Source organism: Rhineura floridana, chromosome 1 (assembly GCF_030035675.1).
Source record: "Rhineura floridana isolate rRhiFlo1 chromosome 1, rRhiFlo1.hap2, whole genome shotgun sequence".
Taxonomy (NCBI): domain Eukaryota; kingdom Metazoa; phylum Chordata; class Lepidosauria; order Squamata; family Rhineuridae; genus Rhineura; species Rhineura floridana.
In genome coordinates, this window is record NC_084480.1 from 14954818 (window position 1) to 14977287 (window position 22470).

At 43.6% G+C, this 22470-nt stretch overlaps 1 protein-coding gene across 3 annotated transcripts in view; it reads right to left on the reverse strand.

Moving 5' to 3' along the window:
• Window positions 1-2941: 2941 nt before the first annotated feature.
• Window positions 2942-22470, reverse strand: part of SMAD7 (SMAD family member 7) — a 58332-nt gene continuing 38803 nt past the window's right edge. For all 3 annotated transcript variants that reach the window (XM_061614283.1, XM_061614275.1, XM_061614293.1), the window contains one exon: window positions 2942-5407. In XM_061614283.1, coding sequence (XP_061470267.1) covers window positions 4869-5407 — 539 coding nt within the window. In that variant the 3' untranslated portion in view covers window positions 2942-4868. The remainder of the gene's footprint in view (window positions 5408-22470) is intronic.

The window sequence follows — 22470 nt, forward strand, 5'->3', positions numbered from 1 at the left end:
ACTCGTGAACGCTTGTGCGCAGGCCTGTGCTGGCGCTGGAGTTCGCAGGTAACATGATGCTTAGAGGTGAGGAGGGGGCAAGGAAAGGCAAAGCTTGGCTGCGATGACGTGGCAAGGAGGAGGAGGCAACAATGATGACAGGGGCGGCGGCGGGGTGGGGGTCCTAGCAGATGGGATCTAGCCAGTCCCAGCCAGGCCAAGCAGGTGGGCAAGCGAGTGAGTGAGCAACAGTAGCAAGGCTATAAAGTGAGTGGGGAGTGGGAGGAGAGGTTTGGAGACCTGCAGAGGAGGTTGGGGAGGTTTGGAGATCCACAGAGAGGCAGGGGGAGGTTTGGAAACCCACGGAGGGGGCAGGGGAGGTTGGAGACCTGCAGAGGGAGTGGGAGAGGTTTGGAGACTTTGGGAGGAGTGCGGGGGGGGGAGGTTTGGAGACCCTTAGAGCAGGGGGAAAGTCTGGCAACCCTTGTGTGATGGGGTTGGGATTGGTGAGGGGTTGGGAGAGTGGCTGGAACACCTGGCAGAGGCAGTGGGGGAGTGATAGGGGGCAGCATGACAGAGGACATAGAGTTGGCTAGAGGGCGCCTGGCAGAGGGGTGGGGGAGGTCTTGGGGTGCTGTAGGCTGCATTGGCAAGCAAAGCAAGCAGGGGTGGTAGCCCCAAGTATATTACTCATTTACTGCATGTCTATTCCAGAGAGAAGCTGTCGGTTGGCTGTTCTTCAGCTGTCACCTACCTAAATTGTTTCCCTCCCAGCTGGTCATTATAAAAACTACAGCCTTAAGAATTGGTGCCAAAAAAAATTTCCCCTCCCCTGGCCTCATCCCTTTTTCCTTTTGTGTCATGTCATTGTAGATTGTAACCCTGATGGCAAGAACAGGACTGTGTGTGTGCTTAAATTGATCTGTAAACCACTTTGGGAGACTTTTCGGCTGAAGAGAGACAGACTACAATAAAATGATTTAAATAAATAATAAAACCACTACCTCCCACCATCTCTCTTGAATGTATGATGCTGGCGTATATTGAATCAAGCTTTGGTCCACGTAGCCCAATGCAATCTACTCATATTGCTGCGTCTACACAAAGTTTCCAGATTTTTTCTCACCTCTGCCACCAGAGATTCTTTTTAATGGGGCCTGCCAAACATTGCACCAACCCAGTGCCCGCCTGATGTCCTGGACCACAACTCTCATCATCCCTGAACATGATGGCTGGAGCTGATGGGAGTAGTGCAAAACATCTGGAGCGGAACCAGATTGGAGACAGCAAGCATGTGTGATTACCAGGTACCAATCTAGTGGCCCCGCTCATTCTGTTCAGTGGTTCCAGTGGGCTTTCTGCAGCTCTTAAAACATTTCCAATAAACTGGAAGTTGCAATGAAACAGTCCCACCCACAGACTGGCCTTTCCCCTACAACCTCCCCGTACTTCCCACCCCGAGTCAGGAGCCTCTATTACTGAGTGGCAAGGAGGAGGGAAGAGACAGACAGCCTAGCACTCTCCATCTTGTGCCATCATACACTGAACTTATTCGAGATTCTGGGATCCCACACGCCCTAGTGAGGAAATGTGGGCATGTCTTATGGTGCCTTCCTTTATGTCAGAAATTGTGTTATCTTTCTCTGAGGAAAAACCTAAGTATTCTTGTATTCTTGTGATGTGGGGTAGACAACACTCTGAGCATTTATGGTTGCAAAGAGACTTTGGCCCCACATCTGCACTGTACATTTAAAGCAGTACTAGTTTGTGAAGGGTGCTGAGAGTTGTTAGGAGATCCTTATTCCCCTCATAGAGCTACAATCCCCAAAGAGGTTTAACAGTAGCTCCGTGATGAGAATAGGGAGAAGACTGAGGGGAGATATGATAGCACTCTTCAAGAACATGAAAGGTTGTCACACAGAGGAGGGCTGGGATCTCTTCTCAATCATCCCAGAGTGCAGGACACAGAATAATGGGCTCAAGTTGCAGGAAGCCAGATTTCAACTGGACATCAGGAAAAACTTCCTAACTGTTAGAGCCATACTCCAATGGACCCAATTCCCTAGAGAGGTAGTGGGCTCTCCGACACTGGAAACATTCAAGAGGCAGCTGGACAGCCATCTGTCGGAAATGCTTTGATTTGGATTCCTGCATTGAACAGGGGGTTGGACTTGATGGCCTTATAGGCCCCTTCCAACTCTACGATTCTATGATCTCCTCACAACTCTCAGCACTCTTAACAAACTACAGCTCTTTACATGTATAATTAGATGGGGTCTTAGACTGCAAGGATAAACATTCACTATCCATTACTTAGTGGTTTGAAGATCTCACTGCCCTTTTTACATCTGAACATACAGTGTATCTTACAATTGTCAATCTTATTTGGATATCTGTTTGGACATATGGCCTATATTAATATGTATGTTTAAAATTATTATTGATGGGCTATTCTTAATGTGATCTGACCATTCTTTTCCCTTTTGTTATTTGCAAAAAATAAAGAAATGGGACAGCCTTGTGTTGCCATAATAATCTGGCACATTACGGCAGCCACACTCCAAGCATGGTGAAGAAGTCTCCATGTTCAGCCCTCCTCATATTGAGGGCAGGACAGCCTTCGAAGGTCCCCGTCGTTACTTCTCCCTTGTTATGCTACACTTGCAGTGCTGCCTGAGTGACCAGTTTCTGCTACGCAGACACCTGTAATTTTGAATGCCATTTTTCCCGACACCAATTCATTCTGAAAAAAACAAGCTATGCATGCTTATCGCATCAGGCATTCTTAAAAAATAATAATGGGAGCATTCTTCTTTAGAAAAACATTCAGCCAGATGATAACACTCAGTGAGAAAGAAAAACACCAATCTTGTGATCTTATCTTTTTTTTTTTTAATTTGGCATTTTGTTATTTGCATTTATATTAAAGCAAAGTGCATCTTTTCTTATTTTTTTCTTGTTTATACACATTGCACAATACATAAATAATGATGCTTATAAAACGTCTTTATATTTACAAGTAATAATATATTTATATATAACATAAAATACATTTTTTCTTTAATAAATCTCAGGTTTTTTTTTAAGGAGTCTCTTTTTTTTGTTGTTCTTTTGTTTTTGTTTTCCAAAGCACTTCAAATGCTAAAATCCCAAGGAGAATGCTTCTCTTGTTCACTTAAACCTTTTATATTTAGAAAAATAGCTTATGTTAAGGTCTGAACATGCTCATTGAGCTAAGAACAGTGTAAAATTATCATACTAAGTGTATGAATTCAAGAAGAAATAAAATGAAACAACTGCAATTTCTGGATGCAAACAGTACTATCGTAAACCTGATCAGGACAGGCTACAAGGGGATAAATACTGAAAATCCTTTTCGTCTTTTAAAAAAAGAAAAAGGTATCAAGAAGTCTGCATCAAAGATCAATTTGAAAAGCACACAGGCCATGCACCTTAATTGTTTTCCTGGGATCACAAATGATCACGAAGCGCAACAGAAAAATGGGCATGCCCTTTCAAGCCCATGCTCCTCCCCCCCGCCCCCCACATGACACAGACATGAAGTGTTAAAGCAGCAGAGAGCTGCAAGGGAGAAGGCGGAAAGAGGGAGAGAGAAGAAAAAGTAATAAAGTGTTGGCAAAAGTTTTATTCTGCTGCATTTGCTCCCCAGAGTGACTTGTGTCTGCATGCATGTTGTGTACATTCATTCTGGGCCAGTGACCTATGATGGCCTTTTGTCACCACCAAAGGTTGGCCTCCTTCATACCATCAAAGGAGTTGTGTGTATTTGTAACAAACAGGATATGGGATGACCAGCCATAAGGCAGAAACTGCAGCAAAACGGACTAGTATGTATGCGCATGTCATGGTGAACAGGATGAAGGCACCTCACAGCAGTCGACTCTCATATGAATAGTTTAGCACCAGGTTTTGAGAGAACCTGGTGCAAGATAAATTGTTTTAAAAGAGCTTATCCTTATACAGGATTAAACAAAAAACAAGCATGGTAGCTCCAATGTGCATTTGGAGCCCTTCTGCTTGCAATGGCATCGCTGTTCATTTCAACTGAGAATGATGATGATGTACTGCCTTCCAGTTGATCCCGATTTATGGCGACCCTATGAACATGGTAAGCAGTATTCAGAGGTTTACCATTGCCTTCCTCTGAGGCTGAGAGGCAGTGACTGGCCCAAGGTCACGCAATCAGCTTCATGGCTGTGTGGGGACTCGAACCCTGGTGTCCCAGGTCGCAGTCCAACACCTTAACCACTACACCACACTGGCTCTCTGAGAAAATGGGTCTCAATTCCCCGTGTCTTCATGTGTGTGGATCTGCTTACCTCCATTGAAATGAACAGGGTAGACAATGCGTACAAGGACACTGCATATCTAGAGGAGCAAACACAGGTCTCTAAATTGGTGTATGTGCGTTTACAATATGGGGGAGGGAAGGAGTTATAAAGAAAAGCCTGAAGACTGTTGGAATTTGAGAGGGAGCTATTCCAAAACCAAGTTGCATCCAATTCCACACCCACCGTGTTTGGGTAATAACTTAGAGGGTACAAATGATCCACTAGGGAAGCACGTTCAAGTGAAACTCTGCTCAATCCTCACCCCACCCTACCCTTTCCCAGATGCCTTCCCTTTCCCCTTCTGAGTTATTGGTCATTCACACTGAAAAAAACCTTATCAAAATACCAAAGCCAAAAAACAGAGAGAGAGAGAGAGAGAGAGAGAGAGAGAGAGAGAGAAATCTTTCCATAAGCTATTTCTCAAAACAGAAACAGAAACAAAAAAAAGTTTGCATGAAAAAGCAAGCACTCAGAAGGAGATATTTAGCAGCAAAGTAGTTATAAAATGTCATTGTTGAGTCCGGTATAAGTCTTGAGTCATCGGTTGTTAAAAATAACCTCCAACCAGCAAGGGCAACTGCTGATGAATTGTCTTGTATAGCACTGACCCCAGCCCTTCACAAAGCTGATCTGAACAGTGAAGCCAGTCCACGGCTGCTGCATGAATTCGTGGTCGTTGGGCCTCTGCAAGCTGTAAGCCTTTTCATAGTCAAACGCTTTGATGGAAAAGCCTGGGAACACTTTATGAACTAATAACGTCCTGGAGTCGGGGTTGTCCAGTGTGGCCGACTTGATGAAAATCGGGTAACTGCTGCGGTTATAAACCCATACCCCATCGACTTCCTTGGTCAGCTGGATGCCGTAGCCAATCTTGCTGCGGACTTTCTGCACCAGCTGGCTTTTATTGTCCGAATTGAGCTGTCCGAGGCAGAAGCCGTTCCCCTGAGGTAGATCGTAGAAGATATCCAGGGAGGGCTCTTGGACAGAATACAGCCGACCCACACGTGTTTTTTCTTCCCAGTATGCCACCACGCACCAGTGTGATGGATCCCCCGGCTCTTGTAGAACTTGGGAATCTAGAGGAAGAGAAGAAAGAGGAAAATACAAATTTAATCTCACAGAATACTTAAAACATATATATACAGCTCAGTGCTACTGCCCTGACCAGTAGCTGCTCTACAACGTATTAGGCTTATTGGACACAGGAGGGACTGAATGTGGAACTGCCTGCCTGCAGAGCATGCGTTCTGCCACTGAACTATGGGCTCCACCCAGTAAGTGACTCAACAGTCACAACTGATCTACTAAGCCCTTTCATTTGTCTTTCCAAGCCCACCAACTCTCCTCCCTTTCTGCTAAAGCGTACCTGGTAATTTTTGTTTTTAAGATGTAAACATAATGCACGCATCATTTGCATGAATCCAATGGAGACCAAACAAACTTTCTGTTTGTTTATTCTTCAGTGCTCTTCTTAAGGAATCAAGCCAAATGCAAAGATATCTGTGTCTGCAGCTAAGCACTCGAGAAATGGGCTTACAAATCATTAATGGGAGAGAACTACGAGGACTGGATTTTGTTTTTGAAAAGCACATGAAAAGAGCCTCCAGATTTTAATTAGATCCAGCAGACAGCAGGAAGCAAACGGTTATATGTGACCAGTAGGTATGCACTGCAAAACCCCTTCCTTAAAAAAAACAAAAAACTTATTTTTAAAAGAACATTATGGGCAGGCATCAGACATGATTCAGAGAACCATTTTGATGTGGTAGCAATAATGCCAAATCACCACTAGCTGACTGTGGTCACAGCCACACCATACCATACATTTAAAGCACATTTATAGCACATGGCTTCCCCCAAAGTATATGGGAACTGTAGTTTATTAAGGGTGCTGATAACTGTAGCTGGGGGGGGGGGGTAAACTACATTTTCTGGGATTCTTTGGCGGAAGCTATGTGCTTTAAATGTATGATGTGGATGTGACCTATTTGGCAACACCCAAATTTACAAAATGGCAAGACACTTCTACAAGCTTTTTTTCAGTTCAAGATTCACAACTTTTTGTTTTTAGTCAAAGGAGTTCTTCAGGGATAAGCTACACGGCATTACACGGTCATTGTGAGTGCTGTCTCAGCATGCGTATTGGGTATTCACACAAAACTTGTAACTATGCCCAAAGTCATAATAGTTAAATGGGATATCCACCTTCAGAGCTGGGTGCATACTGAGGGGCATGGCTTCCATGCCCTGCTTCTAGGCTTCCCACTGTTGCCCATTGTTTAGAACAGAGGGCTTTCTATGGACCACCAGTGGTCTACAAGCTTCATTCAGGTGGTCCGTGGCATGCCTGTATTCAATATTCATCATGATTTTTAACTGTATTTTTACTGCTTGTTTTATTTTCTTATACTGTGTTTTATTGTATTACAATTTGGATTGTATGGAATAAAAGCAGCAATAAACATATTTAAAAAATAATACAGCATCTAGCATTCAGCATTATTACAATTGCTACGATTGTAGAAAAATCATGGCAGAAAAATCATGAAGTGGTCTGCCAAAACCATCAGCACAGAGAGAGAGAGACAGAGAGACAGATGTCTGAGAACCACTCGCTTAGAAACAGCACGCTGCACTTTAATCCAGCAGAGCTCTTCTCACGGGGAAACCTTCGTCACATTACTCCCATGTCATAATGGTCACTGTGAATGAACGGCAGCTTCATGGAGAACTGAATCAAGCTCTCTGTGACTCAAGAATCCTCTACAAATCCAGGTCTAATGGTAAACTACAAAACTTTAAAAAGCAAACAATTTGGGACTGGTCACAGCTGCATCTCTGACCAGCTCACCCACCTTCACTTCAATTCCAACTGCCTATATTATTCACGAACAGGGCCAAACAAGCATGTTGTGGTGAAGGAACTGGCTGCAGATGCAAAGCTACTGTATATTGTGCCACCTTATATATCCCATAACTGATTTCTCTCCTGCCCCACCACCGTGACCTGGATATAGCCTTCAAATCCTGGACACAGCCATTCAGTTTAAGCCATCGGTAAATCAATAGCAGATAACATAATACCAAAGACCTGCTAATCAGCCACAGACATCTTTTGTGATGTCAAATGTGGGTAAGCAGCGCTGACAGCAGTTATCGCACAGTCTAACCCGCTGCGTACATCATCCTGTTCTTAAAAGCCAATCGCTAGCTTTGTTTCATATCATAAATTTTCCTCTCGTAGTTTAGGAAAAAAGAGAGGGATGGAGGGAGTCATAAAAGGAGAGTTAACCATAGCTTTGTCCAGACTGGAGAGATAGGACAAGATCATCTGCTATGATTTACAGGCCTTATTTACGCCTATAGCCGGATCACTGGTTGTAAATGCAAAAGGATGCAGGCGTCAGATGAGCTATAAATCTGATTGAATTGCAGTTAGACTGTGGCTTGGGGTAGCCGGGTGGAGACCGGAAGTCTTGCATTTGTTACTGCAAAACAAAAATGTGGGGGTGGGGTCACTTCCCTCTATTTCCCCACCAAAACCCTCCTTTCTCAATTCTCATCTCTATTGCTACACAGGGTAAGAAATTGTCACAATCAGTGCTGGAGGGGAGCAGGGAGAGGAACGGGGAGCACTGACTCAAGATCCCTCTTTAGAAGCTGTAGCAACTTGAAGAGGGCATCAGCTCTATGCCGATTAGCCAGTAATTCCATAGTGCTCTTTACAGACATACAAAGACTTGGGAACTGGTAAAGCACTGCAAATGCTCCTTCTAACAAAGGGTCAAATGGAAAGGAGGGTAGGCTGAGGTCTCACATTCAGCATATTTCTACCCCCTTACTAATCTTGCACATCCCTTATGTTCAACAGCAGTCACGGGAGTACACTTGGTTCCGTATCATCCTCTGCCAACTTTTAGTGTGCATTTCCATCTTGCTTATAACCTGATAAATTTTAAACACCAGTGGACCCAAAGCCAGGTACAAATCCCGACAAAAACATGGCGCTTCTGTGCCTTTGTGCTGCCCACTTCAATTCAAAGAAAGGTGTGGGAGATCTGTAGATGCAAAGGACGCTTAGCTGTATGGGTTATAGAGAAGAGGAACACTAAAGTGAAGGGAGTGGCCTCTGCAGAAAAGAGAGCTAGCGCCATTGGAGCAATGCATCTGAAGCCAAACACCGGTTTAGGGTGATAATCCAGTCATGCAGCCCCCAGTGCAAATGGGTCAGCAACAGCAAGAAAAAGCACTCTACACACTCATGGAATGCCCTCCACCATAGCTATCAATTACAGTGCCATACGCATACAAGCCTATTACCCAGAGCCACAATGCGGAAGCAAGCCTCGAATGAAATCAACAGAAGATTTGAGGTCACATCCACATCATACATTTAAAGAACATTTAACGCACATGGCTTCCCCCCCCCCAAAGAATCCTAGGAACTGTAGATTGTAAAGGATACTGGGAACTGTAGCTCTGCGACGAGTAAACTATTTCCCAGATTGAAGCCATGTGCTTTAAATGTAAGATGTGGATGTGCCCATAACGTTTAGCAGCTTTCACCTTCGAAGCTAATGCCATTTGAAAGAACAGGCCAACACGAGGAAGGCCTGTCTCAAATGTTACCATCCACGGAGTTGCTGCTTCTGCTCTGTGGTGCCTCTCCCACATTGCCAAGGTAACAAGAAAACCTCTCTGTTGGATGTCCCAAAGCAAACTGTGGGAGGAGGGAAGAGCCAGAGCTCAGTGCGTTGCATGCAGAAGGTCCCAGTTCAATCCCTGGCATGTTCAAGTAGGGCTGGGAAAGACCCCTGCCTGAAATCATGGAGAGGCACTACCAGTCAGAGTATACAATATTGAGCTAGATGGAGCAATGGTCAGGCTTGGTATAAGGAACGTTCCTATGCTCCTCTTGACTATTTTCAGGGAAGAATCTACGTGAGGCTGACCATCCATGGGTGGGAACATTTTTCTACGATAACCTGCCAATACTGGGGAGCAGTTTTGAGCTGGCCAGCTATGCCACTGAGACAATGTATAAACGGTCCCATGATATTGGGATTTGACGATTAACTAAGACAGCCTATGGAGAAAAGTGATTCTGTATGTATACATTAAGGGACAGGTTTGATGTATATTATATACTTATAGCTGATCTGCGACAAATCGGAAGTCAACTATTTTATTTTCATTTTTTTGTTGTATTGTTATGTTTTTTGACTTTGTTTTGTTTGTCTTTTGAAAAAATTTGAATAAAAAATTATTAAAAAATATATATATATATATAAACGGTCCCATTTTCTACACCCATTTACAATTTCTTAAAGCCAGCCCTTCCTACCCTTCCTCTGATCTGAACGCAGCATATTCTACTTCAATGTATAACAGCACATTTTTTAAAACAGTTTTGGGGAGGGGGAATGGGGATCATGTGGCATCATTTCCTCATTTCAATGCCAGCTAGGAAAATATTTCCTTGGTAGTTTGAGGCAGCTTCTAAAAAATATGTATTTTTTAAATGGGCTAATGTTTGGGAATTAAAAGGATAACATTTATGCTCAATCTATCAAGAAAAAGAAAAGAGGGGGCACAAGACCCCTATTCCTTCCTAAAACAGCTCAGGCCTGTGGGATGGGCTGTCTGTACTTTTGAGGTAGGCCTTGATTTTGTCTTTTAGCTTTCCATCCCCACCCCCAACTATCCCCTTTCAGTGCCTCACCATTCTTTGTTTCGTAAAACTATCCCACTGAAACCTGGCACCGAATATGTGGGGGGGGGGAGTTGAATAAGGGGAGGGGGAAAGGAGGTTGCAAAGGGCTGGAGGGAAGGGAGGGGGAACAGGCAAACTCTCGTATCAAATTACCTTTAACCTAACTCTCCAGAACTACTTCAAATGTAGACATCAGGGGAGGGGGCAGGATACAAAGGGAAGATTTTACATTAAAAGGGAAAAAAAGATGTCCAGAACTATTTCCCAGGTTAAAGACAGGAAGATTCTACTTTCATGAAAGAAAAACCAAACTGAGAAACTAAAGAGAGGGAGAGAGAGAGAGACAGAGAGTGTAAATATCTCTATCTATCTATCCATCTCTCTACTTGTGTAGGACCTTTCTGTATCCACTCTATTGCATGAAAGAAAATCCTGCAGACTGCATTCTTTCCCTTTCATCTCTTGACCCAGCCAGTCCACCCAGCAATTTTCAGACAGACGTCATCAGTTAAAGAGAAGTTTTCAGATTATGTTAATTGCTGAGCCTAGATAAATTGCAGGCTCTTCCCTCTTGCTCTCTCTGGTGCGTATGTGTGTGTGCGCCAGACAGACAGACTTCTCCATTATATGTCCCTGCCACACAGGCAGGTTGCAGTGACCTCCTTGAATTCCAAATTGCCTACATGGGTGGCAGGCACAAAAACAAAACAAATGGCAAAGGATGCTGCAGCCATTGGGTGGATTCATTACAGATACTTTACCAAGTGGTAACTTCTCTCAAGTGTGAATGCAGCTGCTTAGTAAGATTATCATTTGCACTGCCATTGCAAGTGGCCAGGAGAATCTAAACATTGTTCCCCTTTACTCCGGAGGATTTCAAATGAGATGTGGACAGGTGTCTCCAGACCGCCACTGTTTTCCAGGAGGTATCCAAGCACATACTGTAAATTTAGGCTTGTGCAATTCCAGCGGATTAAAGCAACTAGCACTACAAGTCAACTTTAAAAAGGTCTGGAAGTGTCTGAGGTTAGGAAAGTAACAGAGAAATGTATCGAAAAGCGTGGGATGAACGAATGATTAACAGGAAAAAATAAACATCATGCAAGCAATCAGGATGCATTCTCATTGCTCCCCACAAGAACTGATGCTCAAAAGAGACCAGACATCGTCTGAGTTCTGCATAAGCTTTCTGCAAGCAAATCAGGATGAACGCTCAATAAATAAGCAGTTTGGAGGAGACTTGTGGTAACACTCCCGTCACCGTTTGGCAGGGCAATACAGGTGCCAGTTTACTGGGTCCTTCCTTGGACATCCTGCCACTTGATGAACAGTCGTCTACACATGCCCAGTGTTGTGCAGAACAGCTTTCGTCCCCAGGTGTTGTTGGACTACAACCACCACCACCCATCATCCTTGTGGCCATTGGCCAGATTGGCTAGAGATGATGAGGGTTGTAACATCTGGGGACACAAGATTGGGGAAGGCTGGTATATAAGATGGACCAGATTAGAAATGGACCCCAAAGAGACCTACATTCTAATTTCTGCACAGCCCTGGGAGCCCAATGGGTGACATTTTGTGCCTGTCACTTCCTGCAAACAAGTAAGAAATCTGAATGCTCAATGAATAGATCGCGTCGTCTAACCTCTCCACAAACTTCGTGCAAATGAATCGGGATGAATGCTCATTAAACAGGACATCTGAAAGCAAACTGAGCGACCCAGTACCACCCCACCGTTCCATTCAAGCCGAGAAAAAAAGTTGCCACAGTGATGGAAAATGAGCTCCACGAGAGTGGTTGCTTATGTTAAAACCAGCATATACATCAAATGTGGTGCAAGCCGGTTGTCTACATTTGTGCCATTTCCCAGACTGGTTTATCACTGGGAACTCTAGAGTCCGCAGTGGACCAAAGGAATCTTACCAGTCATCAGTTGTTGTGCATCACAGTTCTATGGGTGCACATCAGTGTGCAGACAAAGTGCGACTAGCTAGGGCTGTAGATCTAACACTCACTTGCTACTTATTATCATGGAATATGCCTTTATCTCTGCAAAGTTCTCACTTCCCCAGTTGCAGTTCACTGTAAAATGGGACTTATTTAAGACTGGAGGAGCCAGCAGGAGAGCCAGCTTTCCCAGGAGAGCCAGCTCTGCAGATGGTCTCATTATTCAGTGCCATGGCTAGGCAATTCGTTGAGAACCAAAGGCCAGAGTAGTAATATATCATGAGATAAGAGAACCAAAGCTCATTTGCATTTTCAGCTGCATGCAATTAACATAATTTGCTTATCATTTTCATGAATGAGGCAGGTGACAAGCTATTTGTTGTTCGCAGTGCATTCAATCTGCAGCAGAGTCTTATTAGTTGTGAAATTGCAAGCCTCAAGGGTAAAAAATTCAAGTCTTGGCTTCCTTCTCCTCACATTTGCAACACATTCAGCAGACATTTTCGCCCCCAGTCTTAAGATAGGATGAGTGCCTTCCCCACCCCCTCATTTTTAAAGCACAGAAAGAATATTTATTAATTTAAATAATTTTGTGTAAACAGGGAAGAATACCTGTTTTAAAAAGAGTTGCAAAACTGTTCTGTGAATGCAGAGGCAGAGTTGTGATGTCACAACTGCCAGCCAATCAATGCTGTGCACAGCCACCTTCTGTGGCAAACTGGGAGAAACCAATCCTGGACAGGGATTGTTCTTGTGCATACAGTGTGAGCTGTACACTTCCACAAACAATGTTATGTTTGTAGCACCCTTTAGATTCTCAAGGCTAGTTAGATTCCCCAACTAGCATTTCGTAGCCTAGCCTATGAAAGATGCCAATACCCCCTCCAGGGCTATAGCTTCCCTTACTGTCAATAGCATTCTTCATACTTCAAGAGATAATAGAATATAGAATAAGCATTCACAACATTAGAAGCTCACAGCAAGTGGAAAAAACAGAGAAAGATTAATTTATCCAGAAGTTAGTAGCAGGGTAGAATCAGATGCAGTTCTTGTGGGTCCACTACATCTACTCTTACCTCTAAGAAAGACATTTCAGGGTTGCACAGGCATCCAGATGGTCTAGACTACACCTCGCATCAGCCCGTTGGCATTGCCAAAGGCCAAGGATTATGGGAGTTCGGACTCCAAAACATCTGGAACACACTAGGTTGTGGAAGGCTGGTCCCTGATTTTAGTAGCCAGACTCAAAAACTGCGAGCTTTAAGAACAGATCCAGAGAGATTTCTAGTGGCAGTTAATTATGAAAATAATTGTAGATAGATTTTGAAATAAGATGGCTCCAGAGGGGCCCCCCCTTTTAATTAGAAAAGTTTAATTAGAGACTTGCAGATCACCATTTTATCTTACATCACTAAGACTAGAGTTCCGTATCCAATCTTGGGCTCAGCATATGAAGGGGGATGTTGATTAGCAAAGATATTCAAGGGAAGAGAAACAAGAGAGTATCTGTGGATATGTAATTCATATCACGTGAGAAAAAACGCTGAAGCAATAGCCCACTGAGGCAAATGCCTCGAAATCTCTTTGTAAATATAATCTTGCAAATGCATGCAGATAACGTAATACAAACTAAGAATAAAAGTACAAGGCTTATGTTATCAGGAGTTCTACACAGTCAAGCTAGCTTAAAGGAATGAACTGATCAACATAACTTCCGAAGCACTTTTACTTCCTTCACCAAGCCCTCCTTCTGCACTTGATGGGTGGCCAAAAGGCATCCTTCCAGTAAGTGTATAAAAATGTAAATGTACTGCCTTTAAGTCGATTCTGACTTTTGGTGACCAGTTTTCATGAGGCTGAGAGGCAGTGACTGGCCCAAGGTCTCCCAGTGAGCTTCATGGCCGTGTGGGGATTCGAACCCTGGTCTCCCAGGTCGTAGTCAAACACCTTAACCACTACACCACACTGGCTCTCAGTAAATGTATAAGAGATGCATAAAAACAAACAAAGAAAAAAAAACCCTCACAGGATCAGGAAACACAGGGTTCTCTATCCCAACAACACATATCCACCCCCTTCCAAAAGACATTTGGTCTGGCTCTTCTGAGCCTCAGATGCTCAGAAAACAGAAAGAAGCCTCAGGACTTTCCAAGAATCTCCCAGGCTCAGTGCAGCATCAAGGAGAAGTGCCACCATTCTCCATGCACCTGAAGTTAGCCTAGCATTACAAAGAGTATTCTCACTTCCTCAGGCAAGATGAGGGTGCTGTCTGATTCTGTGCTCTCGCCAAAGCAAAAGGTGCACTTGCCAATGGCGTGCTGATGAGTGTATCTGCGGATCACTGCCACAGGCACCACTTACTCAACTGCACGCACAGAGACATGCATATGTGAATTGCCACCTCCTTTCTGAAGTCTGATATCATCTCATTTCCCTGTTGAACTGACCATCCTGTCCTGCCCTTAGATATGCCAACAGAACACCACAATAATATATCTCTATGACTCAGAATGTTAGCACATCTAATTCTTCCATTTAGAAGGGCCTATATATAAAACCAATACCACCATCAGGGATAGGTTCATACCATTTCCTGGTCACCCACCTCACTTCTCAGCCTGCCCTCCCCAAAAAATTATTGCCACTACTCAGAAATGTATATACCATGTGTGAGTTCAAAATAGAATGGGTCCACCAGTGGACTACTTTCTTGATCTGGTTCCTGCAAAAATGCTCCATCCTAGAAGGCATTTCTTATGTGCTAAGCAAGAGTGCATAAATTATCCTGAGCATGCACTCTAGCTTAACAATACAAGAACTGCCTTGCAAAATCAGACCAAGTGATAACACACACTAGTTATACCACAACTGTTAAGAGATCCTGAGTATTCATGCTTGCTTAGTAAACTTAAGTCTTAGAACATATGGTGAACCTCAGGGATTCTACTAATAAAATGACATGGAACAGGCCACACAAGACTAAGTCAGCCATCCTCTGATTTACAGGAGCTAAGCTATTTATTTTAAAAATATAAAATGTATTTAGTAGATTTTTTAAAAACCTTTTTTTAACCAACCTCAAATTTTGGTACAGATTACTTGAGTTTGTTTTTTCAAACTGAGCGCTGCACGTGAATGAGATCTAACACAGGATACTGGTGCATATGAATCTGAAATATTCTCCCCATCCTATATATAATTCAAGGGGAACAAACTGGAAGGGGTTATCAATAAATCTTAAAAAGCAATTGGTTATGCACCTCTATGAGATTACTCATACAGCACAGAATGGATTGTCTACATCTGTTATTTATTTTTTTGCTATTCAGAACTTCAGATCAGATCTGAACAAGATTATTACGACCAATTAGCAAGAATTCATGTTGTTGTTTATGTGAGAACGAGCAAACCACTATTTTTCATACCTTCTTCTCAGCTTCCAAATGATGGTGACTTCAACACAACTGTGCCCAGGAAACCGAATTCCTATGTATTTCCATTGCAAATGGAAACTAAACCTTTAGACTCCAAAGATGCGACCAGGCGGTGACATCACACATACTTAGGGAGACCTCAGTCTGTGGATTATTGACACGACAGACCATAATATCTCTTTAGGAGCCACTGGCTATCACGTCAGTGGGTGTTTATTGGACCTTTAATCCCCAGATTCACAGACCAGACAAATTTGTGTCTGTGGCTAATTAGGCAGTTATTACTCAGCAGCCCTACAAGCTAAAGTGTATGAAGTTTTTAAAAAGGAGTCCCATCCAGCAAGACAAATGCCCTTTAGACAAAACTCTTTCTTGCAAGAGGAAAAGAATGGAAATTCTGTAAAATTTATTTTTCCCTTAAGGGAAACTTAGAATAGAGAGCTATTCGCTATGGGCGGTTTAAAAATGGAACAAATAAATAAAAATAAATAAATATAATAAACATGCCTGTTAAGTTTCTGCTGATGTGAAATCTGTGTTCTCTTTTCCAGCCCATGCTTAGATAGACTAGCTCATGGGTTCAGGCAATTGGTATGCCATGGAAATCTAGATCAGAATTTGGCTTTCTGAAGGCAGGCAGGGCTCTACAATTTTACAGCAAGCTCCTAGTTTCAGAATCATGGAATTTGAGTGTTGGAAAGGTCCTTGGAGGTCATCGAGTCCAACCTCCTCCTTGATGCAGGATCTACAATCTAGGATGCAATTACAGCATCCCTGACATATGGCTGTCTAGCCTCTGCTTAAACATTTCCATTCAAGGAGAGCTCAACACTTCTCAAGACATTCTGTTCCACTATCGAACAACATTTCCTGCTCAGAAAGGTCTCCTGCTTCACAAAAAATATGCTTCCCTACAATTTCTCTGTAGAGAGCAATTTGCATCTGCTTAAGGTCATCAATTCCCCCAAATCAGCCGGAGACAGGCCTGTTGTGACCTCCTGAATGGATGGTGCAAGCAGGCTACATCGTCCACATAACTCCAGCATATGTGATTTATAAATTACCATGCCAAGTATGGCCCAATAGCCATGCATTGTGGCGTACAAGGTACTTGAAACCCACCACTGCCCTCTCTCTTAGGAAGCATGATCTGGCAGCAAAACCAATGTTCATTGAGTCCTGGTGGGCTTCCGTTGGTGACTTGTGAACTACATTCAACTTGGTGGGTCACAACTAGTGTCTACCTGACATTTATATTATACATTATATATTCTCCCACACCGTGTCAGATCTACTGGGGGGGGGGTGTCTGGTGAGACACACACACCCAGCAAGTTTGAGAACCATAGTCCTAAATAATATCTAAGTGGGGCTCTCCTCCACTCTTTCCTCCCGTTAATGGTTACGTTTCCCTATATGAAAATGTGTGCATATGCCACCTTTAGACATTACATCAGTGTCAGAAGGACATACTGGCCATAACTACGTGCAGAAGGCCCCAGGTTCAATCCCAAGTGACTCCAGATAGGGCTGGAAAGAAACTCTGGAGAGCCACTGCTCTCCACACTTTTGACTGTACCCTAGTGCCAAATGTATGAATAGCATCATGGAGTGCAAGAATGGAATTTGTGTGTGAGTGTGTGCGTGAGAGAGATGTTTAGTTAGAGAGAGATGTAGAGCAGAAAGACCTACATCTCCTATCATTTTAAAAGGAGTCTTTGAAAAGCAAACAAAAATTGATTCATAAATGCTTCATTAGTCACTGCTGCTGCCTAATTATGACAAGTAATCAATTATGGCTGCTACGAAACGATCCAAAGAGGAAGGGGGGGGGGAATTCCTTTTTAAAGCCTAATTGTATTTTCTTTAAAAGCCAGCAGGCAGGAGCCACCCAGTCCTCGAATGAGTCTGCTTTATAGCTAGAAAAAACACACACATCCACGCACACAAAACAAGAAGGGCTGGCCTGCCTGTCTCTAGTGGTTAGACTAAAGCCAGCTGACTCCAGCCTCCTCTGTCCTAGGCAATAGTCCTCATCAGCCATGCAAATTACAGAGTACAGTGGTGTCTGAAGGCCGAATTTCTACTTAGCTCAGAAGAAACGAGTCGTAGAAGAAGGGCGGGGATCAAGAAACCCAGCCAAATCCATTCATAATATTTACAGTAAATGGCCCTCTTTGCTGTTGTTTGGTATAAAGCCCAGCCCAATTATTTTTGAAGTTTTAATTTCAAAAAACTTCTTTCCTCCTTGGCGTCTCTTCTCTCCTTCTATTTAAATATCCCCAAAGCTCTCTGGTTCTTTTTTTCCCCTCTACCTCCCTCTCTCTGGCTCCAAAAGAAGTCATTATTGTTAATAATCTCTACAGCATTTTGAAGGGTGCACAGGGGTTGTTTATCCTCACAGCAACCCCGTGAGGTAGGCTAGACTGACATGTAAAGAGAGAGATCAGGATTCAAACCAAACACAACATGCCATACACTGTCATCATACTAGCCCTAAATATCCTGCCCTATCACCCTACACTTGAATAAAACTACTTCAAAACCTGTGGCTCTACAGGGGATCATTTGGCCTTAGAAATCTTGCTGTAACTCCCATCACCCATGTCCATTGACCATGCTGGCTGGGAACGACGGGAGCTAGGGCCCAAAGGTATCAGGAGGGGCACAGGTTTCCTTGCCCTGCTGTAAGGTACCATCCCCGAACCCAAGTGTAGCCAATGTGGTGCCTTCCAGATGTTGTTGGACTCGCATCTCCCATCAGACTCTAACAGCATGGCCAACAGTCAGGAATGATGAGAGATCGAGTCCAACACCATCCGGACAGCATCACACTATGTGCCTCTGTCCTATCCTAAAACATTTACATCTTCCTATGAAATACTACTTACAGAAAATGGCCAGGAACTACCTGGTGCCTAGTTTCATCTCTGAAGTGGAGCAGGTCTGGACCTGTCCAAAACCCAGAAGGAAAACTGCTTGTAAATTCTACATAGGAAGTAAGAATGGGACAGAAATGTCACAAATAAATAAGTTAGAATGATGCCCCCTGAATACTCCGCATTCAGACACCCAGAGACTACATGTTAATTCTCTAACAGGCAACGAGTGCTGAGCAATTCCACAGCACCCAGAGCCTTACAGACTGCTTTACGCTGATCAATGAGATTCTTTTGGAGGGAAGTATTTGCAAACATCATTATAGGCCTTTTAGCATAGCTTGACAAAAGATAAGCAACTCAAAACAAGAGTCCAGCAAGATCACCTGGGGGCTGTTCAGCACTAGCAAGTCCCGAGAGGGGATCCCAAGATCTTTCTAAAAGGACTTTCACACCTATTTCAAAACTTTGATTTATTAATGCCCTTTAGAGTGTATGAGAGCTGGCTCATGAAGGATATCTGACTGACGACCCCTTACAGAAATAACACAATGACACGGGAGTCCCATAGTTGCACCTCTCACAGCTCTGTCACCGTGAATGAGCATTCCCACCTAAACTGATCCTAGCTCCCACTCTGTCAGAACTTAGTATGTAGCCGTAGGCATATCACTTGACCCTCAGCTTCTTTTCCACACCCTAACATATGGTTGCTGGGATAAATGAGATACACAATGCAAAGACACTTCTAGCACGGAAACCGATTCAGAAATTAACAATGACCCTGTCTCCAATGCCAATGAGAGGAAGATCCTGTAGTGTAGAGCCAATGCAAATATCAAAGCCTTGTGTTGTTGGTAGAAAAAGACTCTTTTCGTTTAAAATTTGTGTTATAAAACAAACAAAATGATTAAAGCAGTTTTACCTATGTAATTTTTGTTGGACTACAACCTGGGAGACCAGGGTTCGAATCCCCACACAGCCATGAAGCTCACTGGGTGACCTTGGGCCAGTCACTGCTTCTCAGCCTCAGAGGAAGGCAATGGTAAACCACCTCTGAATACCCCTTACCGTGAAAACCCTTTTCAAGGGGCGCCATAAGTTGGAATCGACTTGAAGGCAGTCCATTTCCATTTCACACAGATTCAAGTAAATGTTTGAACATGCATCATATTCTCTTTATCATTGAGAGCCAATTCACATCCAAGGGAGAACAGAATTTTTCAGACAGGCCTACTTTTCTGACCAATGTTGCATGCAAGCCAGAGAACTATGGGATACGTGACTTCAAGTGAACTTGATTGCCTATAGGCAGAGGAGACAGAGAAATGTGCTCTCCTAAGGAAAGGGTTAGGGCGGTGGCCTATTTTTCTGGATGTGACAGATTTACGTTTCGTTGCTTTTTGTTGTTGTTGCCAACACAGCAATGTTATGAGGTCTTGCAAAAGCCAGTCAACAAAAATGTATCAGTAAAATGTAATCTAGTATACCAAACTGAAGCTGAATACTCCACAGTATTAACGCTTCCCCACACACACAAAGCCTGCATGCTTAGTTAGATTCCATACAGATATACTATGCTTTCTGCAAGTCTTATAACGGGCGGGAAAGAGAGGTGAGAGGGTGCCAGAAGGGGAAAACCTTCTCGGTTGCAGTGCATGGCTCAGATATTCTCAGCTTGCAAGATGCAAAACTAGGCATTTTTAGCTACAAGACTCTAGATCAAAGCAGGATTTTCCTAGAGAGTAAAAGAAATGTTCCTTAAGTATAGATATAAGGGGGGGGGAGAGCTTGGAAACAAAAGTTCTGTCCCCATTCTCATCCAGCCCATATTCTTCCGCCTAATAACAATTATGAAAACTGCTTAGATGGGGTGGCATTTAGAACATTTACTGCATTCCAGCCAAAAAATTTCCATTCCCAGATGCAGTGGAAAGGAAAAAAGCACCCCTCCCTCTCTCCACCGCTTCCCCCCTTTTCCTTCTTCCCCTCCCCTGGCTTTCATTCCTTCTGTCTTTCTTTACAACCTAATACCCTGTCGACTCAGGGCCAGGGCCTACTTAGGGGGAAAAACAACACACAGCGCCAGACTGGAGACAGCATGCAGACCGAAAAAGTTAATCATTACTTCTGTCTGCCTTCATAATCTAATCACTTCTGTGCCTAAGCGCATGCAACAAAAGCGCTCTCGCTCTCTCTCACACACACACACAACCATCTCTACAAAACCATTCCCTAGAAGTAATCTGGGCCCTTTCTCTCTCCTCCTCCCCTCTCTTGTCCTCCCCCCAAACTCTCCAGATACCAACCTGAGTGACCCCCAAAGTCAAGAATGAAAGCTAATAGCCAAAAGCAACAGAAAAGGATATTTAGACTAGCTCTGCATGCTGCTTATCTGACCAAAAAAAAACCCTCCCGCCACCCAGCAGCCCTACCCCTCCTCCTGTCTCCTACCTCACTTGGCAGATTAATAACACACAGCAATTAAGACAGTACATTATATTCATGAAGCTAATTAATCCTCCCAACATTCCTGGGAAGCAGGCGGCAGAAGGGAGAGGGGAGGGGAAATTGCTTTTTTCTTTCTTTCTTTTGACTCCTTTTTAAAGGTGGGGAGTAGCAGCAATGCACGGTGTGATTTAGCCTCACTCACTTCTTAGGATCTTATGTACTCATTTGAACTGCTGCTCAACATCCAGGCTGCTCCTCGTCTGACCTATTTTGCAGCACCTGGCTAGCCAAGAGAGAGAGAGAAAAAATTGCATCACCACAAAGTGGGTTAACCCCCACACACACACAAGCGTGGTCAGAGCTACCATGATAAACTTGGGTTCTATCTAGGCCAGCCTTTCCCAACTAGTGGGCCACCAGATGTTGTTGGACCACAACTCCTATCAGCCAGCATTGCCAATGGTCAGGAAAGATGGGAATTGTGGTCCAACAACCTCTGGTGGCCCACTAGTTGGGAAAGGCTGGTCTAGACTATAGCTTTTGCGCTATATTCAGGTCAAGTTGCCACTAGGCTCTCCTCACTGGCTCTGTAGCTAGAGAAACACTCTCGCAAGCATGGGATAGCCAGCATCCTATGCTCAAGGAATTGCTGGGGAGAATGGAAGAAGGGGAAAGTTAAAAAAAATCTGGGGTAACAAGGACACTTGTCCTATATATAAATGTAAATGTACTGCCTTCAAGTCGATTCCAACTTATGGCGACCCTATGAAAAGGGTTTTAATGACGCTGAGAGGCAGTGACTGGCCCAAGGTCACCCAGTGAGCTTCATGGCTATGTGGGGATTTGAACCCTGGTCTCCCAGGTCGTAGTCCAACACCTTAACCACTACACCAATGAAATGCAGGCATGAGGTCAGACAAAACAGTACAACAGAGCTGAAAGCGGCGCAGAAGAGGACATCACAGAATATCACCCTTCTCTTGAGGAGGGACCAACGGTGGGGTCTTTCGATATAAGTGTGAGAGGGAAAATATGAAAACGTGAAGGGAACACTTGACAATGAAATGATGAGACCTCAAGGTTTTTCCAGTGAAATAAACAGGCATATGGTTTAAGACAAAGTTACTCTTCATATAATGGATAATCAAGCAATGGAATTCATCTCCGCAGGATAGTGTGCTAGGAACTAACATAAAAAGGCTTTTAAAAATGGTACAGCATGGGGAGGGAAGACAGGCCTATTGATTGGTTCTGATCATGATGTCTAGAAATGCACCCTCTTAGGTCCAGAGATTGCATACCTCAAACTACCAGGAGCCCAGGTAAAAAAACACCAGCCCGCTTGTGAGCTTTCCTGGAGCCTGGTTCTCTCAACATCATTTGCCTTCCGGTGACCAAGTGAATTCTGGCACCTCTGCTCTTTACATCAACCACTGATGTGATTCACACAAATCAGAATGTTTACTCAAATCTGCTTTCCATTCAATAACAATGCTTTTCTTTCAAGTGCTCAAAGAACTTCACATGTTGCCCAGCTGGAATTCTTACAACAACCCTGTAAGGTAAATCAGTCTTCTGATCCCCCATATTGCTGATGGCCTAACCAGCCCATCTATTAAATATGCCAATCAGTATGGGACTTACTTCTGAACAGACAAGTATATTTGCATTTAACTGTACATTTCATAGGATAGTTATTCAATATGCAGTCTTT